Source organism: Takifugu flavidus, chromosome 4 (assembly GCF_003711565.1).
Source record: "Takifugu flavidus isolate HTHZ2018 chromosome 4, ASM371156v2, whole genome shotgun sequence".
Classification (NCBI taxonomy): domain Eukaryota; kingdom Metazoa; phylum Chordata; class Actinopteri; order Tetraodontiformes; family Tetraodontidae; genus Takifugu; species Takifugu flavidus.
The window spans coordinates 1,742,833-1,759,949 of record NC_079523.1 but is presented as its reverse complement, the minus strand read 5'-3'; the positions used below and the strand labels follow the sequence as shown (position 1 = coordinate 1,759,949).

The 17,117-nt window shown below is 51.9% G+C and overlaps 2 protein-coding genes across 4 annotated transcripts; both read right to left on the bottom strand.

Annotated features, from left to right (window-relative positions):
- Positions 1-3,441: 3,441 nt before the first annotated feature.
- ppp4r2b (protein phosphatase 4, regulatory subunit 2b) lies at positions 3,442-7,458 on the bottom strand. 2 transcript variants are annotated; one of them, XM_057031661.1, is made up of 9 exons: positions 7,238-7,458; positions 6,514-6,595; positions 6,203-6,373; positions 5,985-6,078; positions 5,880-5,917; positions 5,725-5,799; positions 5,520-5,660; positions 5,154-5,446; positions 3,442-4,747 (listed from the first exon to the last, which is right to left on the bottom strand). In XM_057031661.1, exons 1-9 carry the CDS (start codon positions 7,269-7,271, stop codon positions 4,386-4,388), a joined length of 1,290 nt encoding a protein of 429 aa, XP_056887641.1. In that variant the 5' UTR covers positions 7,272-7,458; the 3' UTR covers positions 3,442-4,385. The 2 variants fall into 2 exon arrangements, with proteins under 2 accessions (XP_056887641.1, XP_056887642.1); XM_057031662.1 differs by having other exon boundaries at positions 6,203-6,432; positions 7,238-7,442.
- Positions 7,459-8,105: 647 nt separating this feature from the next.
- Positions 8,106-16,767, bottom strand: gxylt2 (glucoside xylosyltransferase 2). 2 transcript variants are annotated; one of them, XM_057031660.1, is made up of 7 exons: positions 16,304-16,767; positions 12,426-12,612; positions 11,637-11,768; positions 9,415-9,666; positions 9,037-9,160; positions 8,763-8,935; positions 8,106-8,639 (listed from the first exon to the last, which is right to left on the bottom strand). In XM_057031660.1, exons 1-7 carry the CDS (start codon positions 16,585-16,587, stop codon positions 8,511-8,513), a joined length of 1,281 nt encoding a protein of 426 aa, XP_056887640.1. In that variant the 5' UTR covers positions 16,588-16,767; the 3' UTR covers positions 8,106-8,510. The 2 variants fall into 2 exon arrangements, with proteins under 2 accessions (XP_056887640.1, XP_056887639.1); XM_057031659.1 differs by having other exon boundaries at positions 8,106-8,687; positions 16,304-16,766.
- Positions 16,768-17,117: the final 350 nt, after the last annotated feature.

Genomic DNA, 17,117 nt, shown 5'->3' with positions numbered 1-17,117 from the left:
GAACCTGAAGTGAAAAAAAGATGAATTCAAAGTTCAGATTCCTCATTAGACCCGAGTGACCTTCAGTGCGCCACCTTCCGTGGCCTGCAACAAGCGCACGCGGCCCAATCATCACGTGCAGCCCAGACTGTCAGTGTCCCTCCACTTTAACCAAAAGGTCAGAGCAAATGCTGCTCCGCTCTGTGGCGTCTTTACACGGCTCAGGAGGAGCAAAATCACCCAAACCACAAAAATAACACACTTTTGGATGAAAAATTCAGCCTCTCCTCTCCAGTTGAAGCAATTTTTGTCCCATTTCTTTCCGCTGGCATGAGATGAATACAAAATCCAGGTCGGCTCGTTGAATGGCGAAGACACGTAAATGTCTCCCGCTACGTATTTCACCCCGGCGCGGTCTTGTTAGCCTCAAAAGCCGCTCTGCTCGGGTTGTGTTTATGGCCGCGCTGGGCCGTAACTCACCAGGGTCTGTCCTCCCACAGCTCGGCCCTCTCTGCTGCTCCATTCACAGCTGACTTTCCTGGGTCACGTCGCCTGAACCTTCCCGGATCCTGTCTCCGGGATTTATAGGGCGGCCGCTAATTTATCCATTACGCACATTCCAAATGATGGGCCCCAGTCTGCAGGGAAGAAAGGAAGAAGGAAACGTGCTTAGAGTCAACGTGCACGTTCAGAGAGTCGCTGGAGCGTTCCACAACGGCAGCATCCTGCCACCCAAAAAGGACCCGTGGAATCCTGGTTTTCCTCATGAAGCAGGGTGCATTTTTCCGTGTTCTTGTTAAGGTTTGGGTCATCTGAGATACCCGTGCTCATCCGTTGCTATGGGAACGACGGGCAGAAGTGCGGGAACACTCCAGCACGCAAGTTGTGCGATGATACCGCCGACTTACAACAACAAGATAATAACAAGACAAGGAACGTGTTCCCTCTGCAGGGTGATCCGGAACTTCCTGAACTTCCTGAACTTCCTGAACTGAGGTCCCCTTTAATGACAGGTTTAAGTGCTTGGAATCATCACTGGGAGTAGTCCTCTTTACCAAATTGTGATATTTTAATGCCTCCTTCACCATGTGATTTTAGAGCTGAGGGTTGTCAACAACGTTCCATTTTAAATGAAGCGCCGCCTAGTGGTCACGGACGTAAACTACAGCTAGCCGAGCTGCGAAAGGAATTTATTGTGTAGATATAATATATTATTTTTACTGTACCTCTGGAGCTCAAAGGCAGTGAACTGTAGACCTCGGTGTAATAAAATGGATAAATGGCATTTTATGCGATTTTCTTTCACACATTCTTCGTTTAAGACTCTTGAGCTTTTTTATTTGTTCCACCTGAAAGAGTGACCAAACCAAACATAAAACAGGTGCATTTAGAGTCACATATGAACATTAGCCGCTGAACACTGTAACACCGTCACACACCTTGAACCAACAGGCACATCTGTCCTGCCGTTTAGCCTGGAATGTGGGGGCATTAAGGGAAAAGATCCCCCGACCCTGACACACATGGAATACAGTCCCACACGATTTCAGTGAGTGACAAAAGGCGCTGTTGGCATGGCAACTGTAGGTGGCTGCATGAAAGGTTCGGCAAAAACACGATCGGAAACATTCGGTGAGCTTTGACAGAAGCTTCGGGGGTTAAATCAGCTTTTCTGTTCATGGTTGTGAATCTCGTCTGCATTCTCAGCGGTAGCCCCCCCCCCCCCCCTTCCACACACACACACACACACACACACACACACACACACACCCTTCAGTGTGAACTGGAGTGCACCAGGCTGTGTGAGTGACTCTCGCGTCCCATTTACAGCACAACAAACAGCTTTACAGGGGACAAAGGCTGCACTGTTATTGTGAAGCAACACACACTTTTACTGCCCCCCCCCCCCCCCCCCCAGCAGCTGACTTCTTCCCGGCTACATTTCAACTTGGAACTCCTCTGGCTGAAGGTGCAATCAATACGGCTCAAGTGTCCACCGCAAAATGAAGTCGTTTCCATGGGGACGGAAAAAATAACCACTAATTCTATTAAATAGAAAGACTTCACGTCAGCGGTCAGGGCGCCAAAGAGCCTGCAGAAACAGTCTTGGGGGGGGCTCCAGCACGGCCTGGTGAGCCATTATCAGCATCATCATAAAACACACACTCACACACACCCGGAGAGAGAGAGTGAGCGAGAGAGAGCTGTAATTGCACCTTTATTAGTCTCTTATTCGCACGTCTCTACAGTGCAGGTGAAAAGAGCAGGTCGCATCCCCGGAAATGGCGTCGGAACGCGCGAGGCTGCTATAAACAGACCCTTCAGGGCCATTAGGCAGAGAGGCTGGGGGGCCACGGGGGCCGCGGGGGCCCGGTCACTCCTCTCAATTACTGCACTTCATCCGAGTGGAGGAAAGCAGCACAAAGGCCGGAACATCGGGAGCGGACGCGTGTTCTAATTCAGACGGATCCGTATTCCCGGTGGTTCCCGCTCCGTTCTACTGCATTTGCATCCGGAATAAGAGATCATGGAGTCGGCTCTCCGGGTCCAGGCCAGCAGTTCTGGGTCGGCGCCCCGGCTCGGGAACGAAACACCCCCCTCTGTAGGAGCCCTGGGAGACTGTGGAGGTTGTTCCCATCCAGCCAGAGCGTCCTTTTCTGTGACTTTCTCCCGACTTGGTGCATCCATAATCCCGTTAGTGTCACCGACTGTGTCCGACGCGATAACTGGAGCCAATTTGTGGGATTTGGTAGCCAGCAGGGCCCGGTTCCAGGGGCCCCCCCGAGGCGAAATGGCTCATTTCATAGCTACTTTACTGACATGTGCCATCAAAGGCTTCATCCTCCAGCCTGAATCAGGGTTCTAATTACACATTTAATGGGAAGGGGAAGTTAGCGGGGAGTTGATGGTCCCGCTGAAGGTCCAGTGAGACATTGGGAATCTTTTATTGTCAGAGGTCAAACGTGCACAGATGTATTTCATGGTGTCAAACGTGCACAGCTGCGTCCAAATGTTCCCGCACGAGCCAAGGAATCCAGAAGTGAACAGTCATTGTCTCCCATCCCTAATAATTCAGCTCTGACAGGTAGCCAGTGCCTGCAATCTGCACGCTGGCCTCTAGATGTCACCAGATCCAACAGTCGCAGGCTCGCTTTCACCTGCCCCCCCGACCCCCGACCTCTGACCCCCGCCTGTTTTCAGCTCATGTCAAAATAACCAGCAATAAACTCATGAAGTAAGGATTCCGACGTCCTTCAGGGGCCTGTTGGTGGCCCAAACATGCAGAGACGATCCCTCAGGTATGAGGGACGGTTGGACACCAGGACAGCAGAGACGATCCCTCAGGTATGAGGGACGGTTGGACACCAGGACAGCAGAGACGATCCCTCAGGTGTGAGGGACAGTTGGACACCAGGACAGCAGAGACGACCCCTCAGGTCCCCTCCCAGAAACGGACAACGGTGCGTAAAAATGTCAACATTTATTGCTGATTCTGGACGCCACGCTGGACGCCAGCAGCCTCCAGCGTGGACGCAGAACTGATACAATAATCTGGCTTCACAGAGGCAGTGGACACATACCGTATTACAATCTACAAAAATCTACTTTACAGAAATTTAAAATTCTAAATATCAAAAAGTACAACTGCAGAAACAGGTGTAGCGCTGGAACCAGAACCTGCTGCGGATGGAAGTCGGTGAGACGACGAGGCCACGCCACGATACCAAACAAAGCGGGAGTCCTGGGAGGGACCGGCGGGCCGGACCCGGATCGTCCAGGAGAACTCCGAGGATTGAGACGATCATAGAAATGATGGTAGTTTCAGGCAGGAAACTCCTCGACAGGTAGTTCTGGTCGGTGGGATGGTAGTGTAGGAGAGGGTCACAACTAAAACCTCCGATTTCATCAGGATGGAGGAAAAATAAGGAAAATCATCGACAGCCTGGTGTGTGTGTGTGTGTGTGTGTGTGTGTGTGAGGGGGCTTCACTTCATGAATGGAGGGGCTGGTATGGCTCTGTTCTGTTCTGGGGGGGGCGCTGGCGCCCTGCTCACCACGCCCACGCCGGCGAGCGTGCACAACGGAGCAGCATCCCAACAAGCCTCTTCCCACACAAGAGGAGAAAAACTATTCCAGCCCGGAATCTCAAGGCAGCTGGAACCGCTCCCCCTTTACGGGAAACTTAAAAACAGGATAAGAGGAGCAATAAAATATTCCAGTTTAAAAAAAAAAAAGCCATCAGAGGAAACATTTATTGGTGCCCACATCGATGCCAGGTAGGAGTGTCCAACGTGGGACGTGGTCTCGTGGGGGGTGCGAGCGTCCTCGTTCCCAGTGAGTCAAGCTGGATCCAAGGACGAGCTGGTTTCTGGTCATGGCTGCAGGAGGGAGGGGGAGGGCTTCAGTCTAGTCCTGCTCTTTGGGGGTCCCAGTGTTTGAGGTGGCACTCTCCACAGCGCCCTCTGTGGGGGGTTGGGTGGTACTGCTGGCGGGGGCGGCGGTGACGTCCTCCCTGACGGCGTCGGCGCCGTCCTCCAGGCTGCAGCTGCTGCCGCTGCTGCTGCTGCTGCTGCTCACCGGGTCGCTGCTGCTCTCCTCACTGTCTCTGCTGCTCTCCGGGCTCTCCGGCACCCCCGTGGGCGCCTGCTGCTCCGTCTGGTCCGTGTCCGTGGCCTCCTCCTGGGAGCCGCAGGGAACCTCCCTGTCGGCCCGCTCGGCCTCGGGACCGGAGCCGGAGCACGGCTCGGCCTGGGTGCTGCTGGACGGCTCTGGGGGGGAGGGGAGGGACGAGAGGGTCGTTACTGCCGGCGTTCCGCGTTTCTACACAATAACCTGAATTTTAATTCATTCCCGGAGGTTCTGAAGGGAATCTGGAGGAGGTTTCCAGGTTACGGTCCATCCTCCGGGGCCAAGGAGCCCATCCCGGCTGTGGCTGGAGATTACGTAACCACAGAAAACGCTGTGTGAGGGAGCGCGTGCGTGGTGTCCGATTACGCCGTCAGCTGCTCCCACCGCCTGCGCGCGCGTGTGTGTGTGTGTGTGTGTGTGCAGATTCTGGAAATAGAGCATCTAAATGTGTGAACACTTTTCAATAACTCCTTCAATGACAGGATGTGGATCAGCGCTCCCACCACAAACAGGAAGTCACGGGAAGCTCTGAAGCTCCGCCCTCACCTTGGTCTTCGGCGGCGAGGGCGCTGGTGGGGGCGTGGCTCTCTTTGCTGGACTCCACCTTCTCCTCCTCCTGAACCATGGCTTCCGCCTCTTTGGAGGCGCCGGCGACGTGAGCGGGCCGGAGCGTCTCCGCCTCCTGCTCCTCCTCTTCCTCCTCTTCGTCGTCCTCGTCCTCCTCTTTGCTGAACTTGAGTCTCTTCACCTCGTGGCGCTCGGCGTCCAGGTCGTCCTCCGTGTCGTCGTGCTTGTTCTTCACCGAGCTTCCCGGGGAGTCCCCCGATGCCGAGACGTCGCTGCGGGAGAAGGAGAGGAGACCGTTTGGCTTCGACGTTCTGACTCTCCTGACATGACTGTGGATTCCCGTACCTGGAATCTTTGCCGTCGCTTTGCTCCATCTTGAGGTCTTTGCTGTCTGTGCTGTCCGGCAGCCCGTTGGCTGCTAAAGAACTGACCAGGGAACCCTTCGGTCGGCCGAGGGGCCGCGGAGTTCCGGGTCCGTTGACTTTCCTGGAAGCAAACCACTGTTTTAGTTCCCCTTTTTTCAGGTGGGGGGAGGCGTCTGTGACTCTACCTCTCCGTAAACGCCGACGTGTTCCCCGGCAGCATGACGCCGTTCATCCTGTTGACAGCATTGCACCCGTTTTTCCTGCACAAATCACACCAGAAACCCAAAATGAGTCCGGATATTGGAGCGGCGCGGCACCGCCGGGATGCGCGGCCACTTACTCCGAGGTTGGGTAAACGCAGCTGACCACCATCACGTTCTGGAAGGAAAGACATCAGAGTTAGCGAGGGGGGCCTCAGTAGGGGGCGGGGCGACGCTCAACGCACCTTTTCCACCCCGCGGAGGAACTTGTCGGTTCCCGTGTAGTTCCTCTTGGGTTCCGTGAGCAGCTCGCACAAGCGTTGGATCGTAAATGGAATTCTACAAAAGCGGATGGAGGAAAGTCGTTTAAGTCAAGGCGGAAAAACGCATCCCGGAAAACCAGTGAAGCCCCGGGAAGAGCAGCACCGGGGCTGTTCTTTTACCCCCCCGTCTGAGAACCCACCCATTATAGCCGTTGACAATCTTCAAGATTCGCTCCTTCATGTCTTCGAACGGGATCGACTCCACGTTGGGATTGGCGGGACCTCTCTGCTCCGGGGCCGAGGCTCGGAAGTCGTCCATCACTTTTTCCAATTTGAACAGGAAGTAGTTTTTGAACTGGGACCACTGGACCCTGGAGGGACACAGGGAAAGAGAACACGGGTCACCAGCGAAACAGCCAGGAGCCGACGCCTGATGACGCCTGCATATTAAAGGCTTATTACCACTGCATAGTGTGGTTATAACGGTGTGTTTGCATGGGTGCAATCTTACAAGGTCTCGCCAGTCTTGGCAACATGACACAGAAATTGCTCCAGCAGGGGACATGTTTCCTTTTTTGCCTTCTTATCAAAATCTGTTGAAGAAAGCACATATACAAATATGCATTTCGGTGACAGCACATGAAATAAAGCCGTTAAACTGTTAGCGACGGTTGTGACCCGGTTAATTGAAGCATACGCGGTTCTGTTGCATAAACGCTCTTTTCTACTATTTCAGGGGAATGGCTACAATTACTCCACATCTATGCTCAAGGCTTCGAGTCTTAAATGAAGCTTTTGACATCAGAAATGAAGTGCTACGTTTCTAATTCGATTGCTTTCTATTTCGCTCAACCTAGCTTAGCTCAAGTTTAGCACACTCGTTAGCGTGTTAACTTAGCCCTGTGAGCACAGCCTGTAATGTTAGTTTTAACAGGCGGTAGCACTAGTAGTTAACTGTTAAGTCAACAGTATGTACCAGTAGACGGTTATATGGTTAATTCGTGAGACTTCGAAGATCTAAAGCTTCCTTCTCGGTCAACAAACTGGACTACTCACCATTTCCGTGAAAGCGCTAAAAACGTTAGGGGCTGCTAGCCGGAATAGCAACAAGCTAGCGGCATTAGCCTGTAAGCTGCCTTTATGCTTATTTATCAGTTATAATTTAACCGTGGGGACTCGGGCTCGCCATACGGTGTCGCTGGGTAAAAAATACCGTCGAGACGAACTGAAATTACCTCTGAGTGCCTCTTGCAGCGAGTCAATTTCCATCACGTCGTTGCCCTCAGTCAGCCGTGTGGATGGAAAAAAGCAAAGTGGCCGTGCTAAGTGCTAAGCTAGGCTCTCACGGGCGGAGAGGAGGGAGTATTTTAATATGGCGCCGTGAGGTCACTGCCTGCTCCGCAGCACACCAGTGGAAAAAAGCTTCCAAGATTCCCAAAACATCTCCAGTCACCAGATAATAAAGCTCCCGGTCATTTCTCCGCATATGACGAAGCCCCAATCTAGGCAGGGTTACATAACAGGAGGTGATCAAAGCTCATTGGCTTTGATCTTTGGAAGATCGGAGGTCAAAAGTTGCTCCAGAACCAGAACATCATCATTTCGGCCGCTGTTCTCTGGCCCGTTGTCAGCAATCACTGAAATTCCACTGATCTGTTCAAAACCTTTTGAGTTATTTTGTTGACGGACAAACGAAACGAGACATCTCCAGTAATGGAAGTTAAAACACTAGTTGGACCCTTTGAGACCTGCTGAACAGATCGCAAACCATCATTTTAAATCCTTTCATTTTCAGAAAGAGATCCTAAACTCTCCTTTGTCTGGATCACATTCATTTTAGTTTATTTTGGAAGCTCTACTTGTAAAAAGTTGTTTTTTGGGGGGGAGGTATGTGGCACAAGTTTTATATCCTTCAAGTACTCCACTTAAAATCAGTAGGAATTGTTACATGGTGTTACATCTGAAAGCCAAAAGAATGCAGGGCAGTGCCTACATAATTAAATCAACCGTAACATCTGCACTCCCCCCCCATCAGGACGCCAAAAGTGCCTTTTTAGAATATCCCACACGACACAAGTTCTCGGTGAAATGAGACACGGGATGTTTCATTGCATCGATTTATTCAGAAACACAAACAGAGTGTGCAGTCATTGTCAGTTTCCAGTCTGGAATATAGATTTGCACCGACGCCGCGCCGTCACACACGCCTACGTCACACAACAAGGGGGACATTCACGCTTCCCAAGGGCGTCCCATCTTCCCACGCTAGCGCTCCCGGTTTGAGGAAGCTAGCTACACACGAGCATCACGGTGAAAGTGCATTTAGACATTCGGGTTTTGACGCCGGACCCAGGTTACCTTTCTACACGCCGTCAGCGGCGGTTGGCGGAACAGACGGTCGGTTCCTCTCCAGCTTCCCAACATTCCATCCCTGTGCAGGACTGAGACGGCGAGACTCTCCGGCCCTCCCGTGTTCCCCCAACAGCAACATCCTCTTCCTCCACCGCTTCACTTGTGCAGCCTGATGTGTCGGACCACCTTCTCCTCGAAAACCTTCCTCAGAGTCTTTTCTATCTGCTTGAGGAAGACTTGGGGGATCCGCCCACACAGGGTGTTGACGGTGTCCAGGAACTTGGTCTGGATGGGGTAGAAGAGCGAGTGGAACATGTTGTCCTCGAAGGGAAACTGCGGGGAGGCAACAGGCGCTTTAGCCGGGAGGTTCCGCCAGAACCCGGGAGGATTCGAAATAAAGCCACTCACGTCACGTATGGCGTCGTAGACCACTTTAAAGGCGGGCTGCTTGTCGTCGTGGTACACGCCACGGTTGCCGTGGAGGATGGACACGCCGTCCTTCTCGGCGCCGCGACAGTTGCTCCCGTACATGCAGTGATCGGGCCTGTAGTTCCACTGGCACGGGAAGATGAAGAGACACTCTGGAGGTCAAACACACACGTTTGAGGGCTCGTTTGTGAGCGTTCGGACACAAATATCAAGTCTTTGACGCAGGCGGGGGGAAGGGGGGGGGAGGGGCTACCTGGGTTGTCATGGAATATGATGTTGAGGAGGTCCTGGTCTCCCCAGGTGATGTGGTTCTTGTACTTCTGGTACAGCGGGTGCAGCAGGTCCTCCCAGGACAGGCGAGCAGGGATCATGCTGTTCTGGAATAACAACGTTGTTTAGCTGCGGACGGCGCCCGACTCCATCAAAGACACATCATCAAAGCCGCATTTGCATTCCCGCTCCGTCGCAATCAGCCGGCCCCTCAGCAGCGAGGGGGGGGTAAATAGAGTTCCGAGGGCGGCGGTGTGAGAGGCGACCGTGGCAATCAGAGCACGCCGGAGCGGCACTCGAGAACAGGAAGCATCACTTCACGCTTCAGACGAGGAGGCTGCAGCCACGTCTTTGACCTTACTTTGAAGGCGGCGCTCCGGATCCTCGTGAGATTCATCAGCATGACGCCGGAATTGACCCCGGTGACGCCGTAGAAAGGGTGGCGGGCGAAGCGGCTGTACCATCCGATCTTCGGGACCTCGTGTTCCGGGGCCATTGCAGCCAGCTGGGTGGCGTTGAAGGACCTGAAGAGGCTCCAGATGTCGTCCATGGGCCGCAGGAACAGCACGTCCGTGTCCACGTAGAGCAGAGAGTCCACGTCCCTCAGGATGACCTGGAGGACACAACGTCTAATGAGATGAGGACACCCAGGACCGACTGGAGATCTAAACCTAAACATGCGCTGCGGCACACGGAATGTTTCGGAAGGAACAGCAGCAGCAGAACATCACAGAAGTACGGAAGGACACAAGTCCAGATATGGAAGGACACAAGTCCAGATACGGAGAGAAGGTCGGATTCGACGCTGGAACCTCGCCCAAACTCCAATGGAAAACACGACCCGTTGGGCTCTCCTGACATCAAAGCCTCTTTCAAGTTGATCGCTTTGATGACAGTGTAATTATTTGATCTTCAAAGACGCAGAAAACCAACACTATAAATACGGGTGTGACGCTGAAACCAGGACGTTTCTGGCTTCATTTGCTGACACAGGAAAGTCATCATGTCCAAAGGGGACAGAGTCAACACGGCAGGAGAGTCGCTGAGGGCAGAGATGGAGGTCAGCAAGGCCATGAGGAGCAGACCGATGGAAACGGACGCTCACATGGAGACCTTGACCCTGCTGCACACCACCAGAGCAGCTCTGGAGGAGCTCAAGCTCAAGTCTGCTTCACATGAGGAAGAGCTCCACCAGCGGGTGACCGAAGAGAGCCGTGGCAGAGAGCTGCAGGAGAAGGAGGACGTGAGGAGGCAGGAGCTCTCGGAGATGGAGGACAGGTTTGAGAAGCGGTTGGCTGAAAAGGAGGAGCAGCTTCAAAAACAGCTGCTTCAACAAGAAGAACTGATGAAGCTTCTTAATCAGGTCTGTCAGCAGTGGGAGGCCAGCACTCAAAACTGGGCGGAGAAACAGAAGGAAGTGGGCGAGATGATCCAGGAAAACACCAACAGCTGGAAGCAAATGGAAGCCGAGTATAAGCAGGAGGTCCAACACCTGAGAGAGGACATCCTTCAGCTGCAGGGGGGACCCGGTGTTGAGCCAAAACGTCTGGAACCAAAACCTCAGATGCGTCCTCGCCCCAAGCAAAAGCTGGACTGCTGCTGGAGCTGAAAGCTTCGGAAGATTTGGAAGGAAAAGAACCTGCTCATCATCTTCTCATCTGGCGAAACTCGACTGTCTCATTTCAGAATAAAAGCATGTAGACAAATTGTGTTTTCATGACGTGTTCATGTAAAGGAAACCAATAAAAATATAATAAAAAATCCCACGATCCAGTCCGACACCCTCGAACTAAATATTCGTGACACTTTATGGAAGAACTAGTTCAACTCTGATTTAAAGGGCTGCGTGGCCTTTGTAGCAGTTTAGTCTTTAAATGACCCTGAACAATCTCACACACACACACACACACACACACACACACACACACACACACAGATGAAGACAGACAATTCTCATGTTACACTATCGTAAAGGCTCATAATTGAATACGATCTACATTCTGATTTTATCTCCTTTCTCCTTCATGGCGTCTGTTTCACACGTACCCACAACAGCGGCGACACACAAGATGTCACCGAAGGGTTAAAATCCACAGTTAAATACGGATGACAAAAAAATAAAAGCTTGACTTTCGGTGTCTGTTCGGGAGAACGGGACGACTTTAAACGGGAGATAATTACTTTAGGCTTCCTCTGATGGATTGTGCTGTCAGTGCTTGACAGAAAAATTACCAGGCCGGTCTGGCCGAGATAAGATTTGTCCGGCATCGTCTTCAGAGTGGAGACGCTCAGAGTTTAAGAGCCTTCCCAGCATGCACCTCTCACTCGCTACGAAGAACTGAAACTGTTTGTCAATGAACACCTGTGGAAATAGAGGCTCAATAAAAGAGGAAAACTTCGATTAAATCAGCTCAGAAACGAATCCCAGGAGATGGGACGACATCTGTGGAATCATCGATGACCGCAAAGGTGATTAAATCAAGCGGGAATAATCAGGTTTTGGGAAGAACCTGAACAGATTCCAGCTATTTTCTGCAGGATGATTACGGCCTCACACGCAGAGGATAAAAGCTGCAGCCTTACAGGAAGGAAGAGCCTCTGAGCAGCACAGGGCTTGAACAGCTTCTTCCACTCTTCTGCGTTGCCCACGGAGAAGGTGATGGGGTAGATGGTGTACTGGAACCTGGCTGAGATGAAGCGAGGCCACTGATCCAGCTGGAAGCAAAGAAACATCCGAATTATCATGAAACCTGAACAAACAACCTTCTGGCTTCTGCACATCTCATTTGTTTCGTCCATCTGTCCAGTGCTGCAGCTCATGCCAGCAATCTGGGATGGATCCCCCCAAAAAAATCAACCTAAAAGATCACATGTTTGGACGGAAGGTGGGAGCATTCTGAGGAAACACACACAGGCAAAGCAAGAAGAAGAAGGATCAAACCCACAACCTTTTGGTGAGTGTGTGAACAACTGCACCAATGGCCTCCCTCAATGTCATAAAACAAAGGAATTGCTTTAATTGTGACTCATAATTCGATTATTGGAATGAATCTGAAGGCTAAAAAGAAAGGGGTTGGATTGTCCGTGTTTTGGGAAGTTTGATTCTGCTCAAATATCCCAGGATGTAATCAGAAGGCTCCTTTTTAAAGGTGACTTTGAAGTGATAAGTGTGGGGGGAAACGGGCTGTCGTGGTTGTATATTATGCCTCAGCCTTGAGATAAAAGGATTATGTATGTGTACAGGGGAGAGAGGCGGGAACTGTCCCGGTCCCGCTCTCATCTATCACCGAGGGAGGAAACAGGGATCATCGGAACGTGGCGGCGCTCCTACGCTGGCTCTTTGATTGTGAAAACCTGCCCAGTAAACTTTACCCTTTCTCTAAACTGCGGCGCCAAAGGGTCCTCGGCAAAGATGTGAAACGTGATCCTCTTCAGGCTGAAGAGCAGGGCGGACTTGATCATGGTGAGGGTCTCCTCCAGCCGATCCCCGCAGGCCACCACGGCCAGGTGCATGACCTCCGCGGGCCGCCGGCGCCTGCCTGCAGGTCGGGCCGCATTGCTGAACACATGAATTCAAAGAAAAAAAACAACGATTTTCATTTTAACATTTGAAAATGTGAGCCTGGCAGAGCGAAGTTTGGATCTGGCAACAGGAACTGACTCATCCTGGGAGCTGCAGTCTGAGGAACAGCGTGTTCCCAACAGATGGTCTCATCTATACACAATCTTTTGAGCTTGAAACCTTCCACACAGGGTTTGTCACAAAGGGACATTAGAATGGCGACGCAGTTATTGCGTTATTAAAGGGAAGCTAGCTCTTAAATCAAAACCCTCAACTTCTGCCCGTAACCATCAGGAATGTGGGCTGTCCTCGCTGGGCCACACGTGTCTGACAGTAAAGCTGCGTCACCTCATCAAAGCAGGAAACAGCAGAAAGTCTGAGGGAAACCGTGGACGTTCATCCTTCTCTGCATTCCACGAGATGCCAAGTAAAATACTGTTGCGTGAAACATCTGTCCAACCAGGGGAACGTGGAGGTGAGACTGGCATCATCCGGTCGTCCAACACGTGCGCGCTCGCACGCGCCGCCACGCTGCTCGGGTTAATAAATGTGGGGGAGAGCTGCGCCGCTCTAGGAAGGCTAAACCAGTAATGGCTGCTGAGATTTCCTCTCAGTCTGCAGGAAGCAAAGAATCTGCCAGAAAATGAGAAGAGAGTGAAAAGTGACAGGAGGCCAGCCTTCAGGCGTGCCACTTCGTTTTCTGCATGGCTGGGGGACGATGATGAAGAGCAGATTAGGATGAATGAGGCGCTGCCGACAAATCTGTCTGCTGCGCTTCAAACGCTGGCGCTCCTTCAAGGTCGCGCGGCGCATATTTCCTATAGACCTGCAGAAAATGTAGCCCCACAGCTCCTACCTGGCTCTAATTAGCATGAGCCCCACAGCTCCTACCTGGCTCTAATTAGCATGAGCCCCACAGCTCCTACCTGGCTCTAATTAGCATGAGCTCCATAGCTCCTACCTGGCTCTAATTAGCATGAGCTCCACAGCTCCTACCTGGCTCTAATTAGCATGAGCCCCACAGCTCACTGGCTCTAATTAGCATGAGCCCCACAGCTCCTACCTGGCTCTAATTAGCATGAGCCCCACAGCTCCTACCTGGCTCTAATTAGCATGAGCCCCACAGCTCCTACCTGGCTCTAATTAGCATGAGCCCCACAGCTCCTACCTGGCTCTAATTAGCATGAGCCCCACAGCTCCTACCTGGCTCTAATTAGCATGCGCTCGTCAGGAGAAACGATGCTCCCGCGCTGGTTTCTGCATCGTTTCTGGTGCGACACTCGACGCGTGACAATTCGTGCCGGGGCACATTTTCCCCCACATCTGGGAAGAGTCAAGGAAGCGCAGAGGAATTCATTCCTGGCGCACATGAGAGGAGCCCTCTGCCCAGAGAGCAGCGCAGCCATCCTTTTAAATCATGCACAAAGGGAGCAAAAGCAGCACCTTCAAAGCTACTGTCAAAGGAGGAAGAAGGAGAAAAAACTACACCTTGAAGACCCCAAATTAACCGGCACGGAACCGGGTTACTTGGGGCACTTGCATCCAATTTGCTTCAGCCTTTGTGGTTATGAAAGTGAACATGTTCCCATGATGCTTCTATAGCAGGCAGAACAGAGGGCTCATTAAATATGAAACCATACATCCACAGACCAATTAACCACACGGATGATAAGATGATAACGCGCGGAGAAACTGAATGAAAACATCAACGAGCAGCCGTTACAGCTTTCTGGCTAGAATTTGCATCAGGGCGATTAAAAACTAAATATTCATTATTGCGCAGCCAAAGACCAAAATAGTCCTCCCACGCCGGCCTTAATGTGCGAGCGCCTTCTTCTCACCGCCATTTTAGAATTCTGGTTGTAGTTTTTGACTAATAAAATCCAGCCATCACCTTTGTTCTCTCGTGACTGGGCCACACTGAACACGATTCTGCAGCTCCACATAATCCCACCTCCAAAAGGACACTTCTCTACCCAGTTCAGGGAGGATGACGCAAACCTGGAGCGACAAAGGAAAGGACGTGTGTCCACGTACACCATCAGCAGCCATCTATCTCCGCAGTCGTGAGGTTTAATTCAATGCAGGAGAGCCGACAGAGGAGTTACATCGGTAGTTTCTGCTTCTGGAACAGGCGCGGAGGGTAATAGAGGGATTAGCGCCGATGCTTCCCTGCAAGGATTTGCAAACTAAAGAGCTTCGTGTTGACAGGTGAAGACAACATAATCTCAGAATGTTCTTATCAACCAGGGTTTTGGGTTACTGCATCAAACCCACGGAAGACGGGAGGAGCACGGAGCGACAAGATGTTCCACTGAGTTAAAAATACTCTTTTCTGTCAGTTGATCATCTAAACCGGCCTTCGTCGTGTGTGTGTGTGTGTGTGCGCGTGTGTGTGTGGGGCGGACGCAGCTGTGGCGCTTCTTCCTATTTTTGGACACAGGAAGCGGTGTGATGTGCCTAGAGGAAATGATATGATCGAAGCAAAACAGGGATGTTTGTCCACGAGGCGTGCTGCACGGAAAATCTATCGGCCTTACGGGTGAAAGCATCTTACACACACACCTCCGCCAGCCCTGATTGTTTCTGACATTAGCAGCGCGATGACCTTCCTCTGGCGTCGACGCTCTCATCCGCCCGCCTCACTGGGCCGATAAAAAAGCCAAGAAACTCTGTTTTCCCATCCCATTCCCGCAGTTAAGTGGGTAGGGGTGTGTGTGTCTGTGTGTGTGTGTGTGTTTGTTTAACATCCTCCCGTGACCCTGTCTGCACCACCCCGCTTATCAGTGCCGTGCACACACGCAGGAGCGTGCCTTCTGGGAGGACTGAAGGTCCTTTCACAACGTAACGCCTTGATGGCTTTTATCTGTGTCCCAAACCTCAGGCCAGGATTTGCGGTGGAATATATATTACTGCCAGGCGGCAGAGCGGGTATCTCCGAAAACACACGGTGACCGCTGGGGCTTCGCTGGTGCTCGACGGCGAAGGAAGAGCGAGGGAGGCGAAACGACAACACTGGCAGACGGATGAAACGCAAAAATAGCCACTGACGAAGTTTGCGATTGTGTTTAAATCCGAGAGGCTGCAGAGGAGCGATGGGATTTTCTGGGAGGCAGAAGGAAAATTTAAAGGAAAAAAATAAATCAGAGAGTCTTTTAAAGCCCAAACAGCCTGTGATGCATGTAAAGGTCATCATGATCTGTGTGGTCCAGGAACTATTTAACTTCATTCATTTACAGCAGCCTGTGTGAATAAAGGTCATCTTTCTGAGGTTTGGATTAAAGGATCCACTGGGCAGGAGTCAACATTTGCATTAAATCATGTCAGACATGCCTCCAGTTCTGGATACTTGCGCAACCTCGCATTGCAACCGCATGATTCACGCACCGATAAAGGGGGGGGAGACAAGTAAAGGAGCGCAGATGTCCTCCACATGCGTGGTGGAAGTATCTGCTGACAGGTCAGGCTAACGTGGAGCCCGCGTTGGGAACATTGCGAGGGGGGGCAGAACGTGACAGTGATCAAACTGACACGGTCGGTTTTGAAACTTACTGACGGGTGAAACATGCACCAGCATCACGGGCGCGGTTTGGTGCACGCGTGCGTGCAAATGGTGGCAGGCGCAGTGAGAAAGGGCTTTCACCGAGCCTGCAAAGGCTCCGACGGGAGGCAAATAAAACAAACTCACCCTTTCACGTCCCCCCCTCGGCCGGACGCCTTCGCCTCCTTGCGTCTTTTGGGGGTCTCCTCCGTGCGCGAGACCACCCCGGCGGACGGTTTCTTGGAAAACTTTGCAGCAACATCGCGTCCGATCACCGAGGGCGACGGGGAAGAGTTCCCGACCTCCTTCTTCTCCTCCCCAGCAACTTGTTTAGGCAGCGGATCTTCTGCGCCGTTGCCCCCCCAAAAGTACAAGAGTAAGAAAAGTCCGAAGCACACGGCGATCACGGCTACTTTGCCGTGAATCCGCATGGCGAGAGCGACTTGTTACGGGTGGGAGAGGCAGGCGGGGCCCCACTCATGGCTGCGGGTCAGACAAAACGGCCCGAGTTGACATTTTCTTACCGCTCCCCGCTCGCATTTTTCTGCAGATGATGATGGAGCGCAGAGGAGCTCTTCGCCGTCCATGGAGGATCCCACCGCGGGGGCGGGGCCGCTGGAATCCTACCGTAATAGCAGCCATATCAGCGCACCGGTACAACTCAGTAATCACGAGGAGCCTGTGGCAATAGTTGTTAATCTCAGGACTTTGCTTTGCTTTGTTTGTTTGTTTTTAATTCTTTGCCTTATACCCACACAACTATTTTCTAACAACTGTTTTAACAGAGGTAAAGATCAAGGTGCAGTACAGGAGCGAAACAGGGTGCTGCAAAACAAAATGAAAGAAATAGCATTTTAAATCAAACAACCACTCATGGCCTTATAATGCATTAAATTTTCAGCAAAAGATTGAAATTGCAGATCGCGATGGTTGTCTAATAAATGATTTTTGCCTGTAGAAC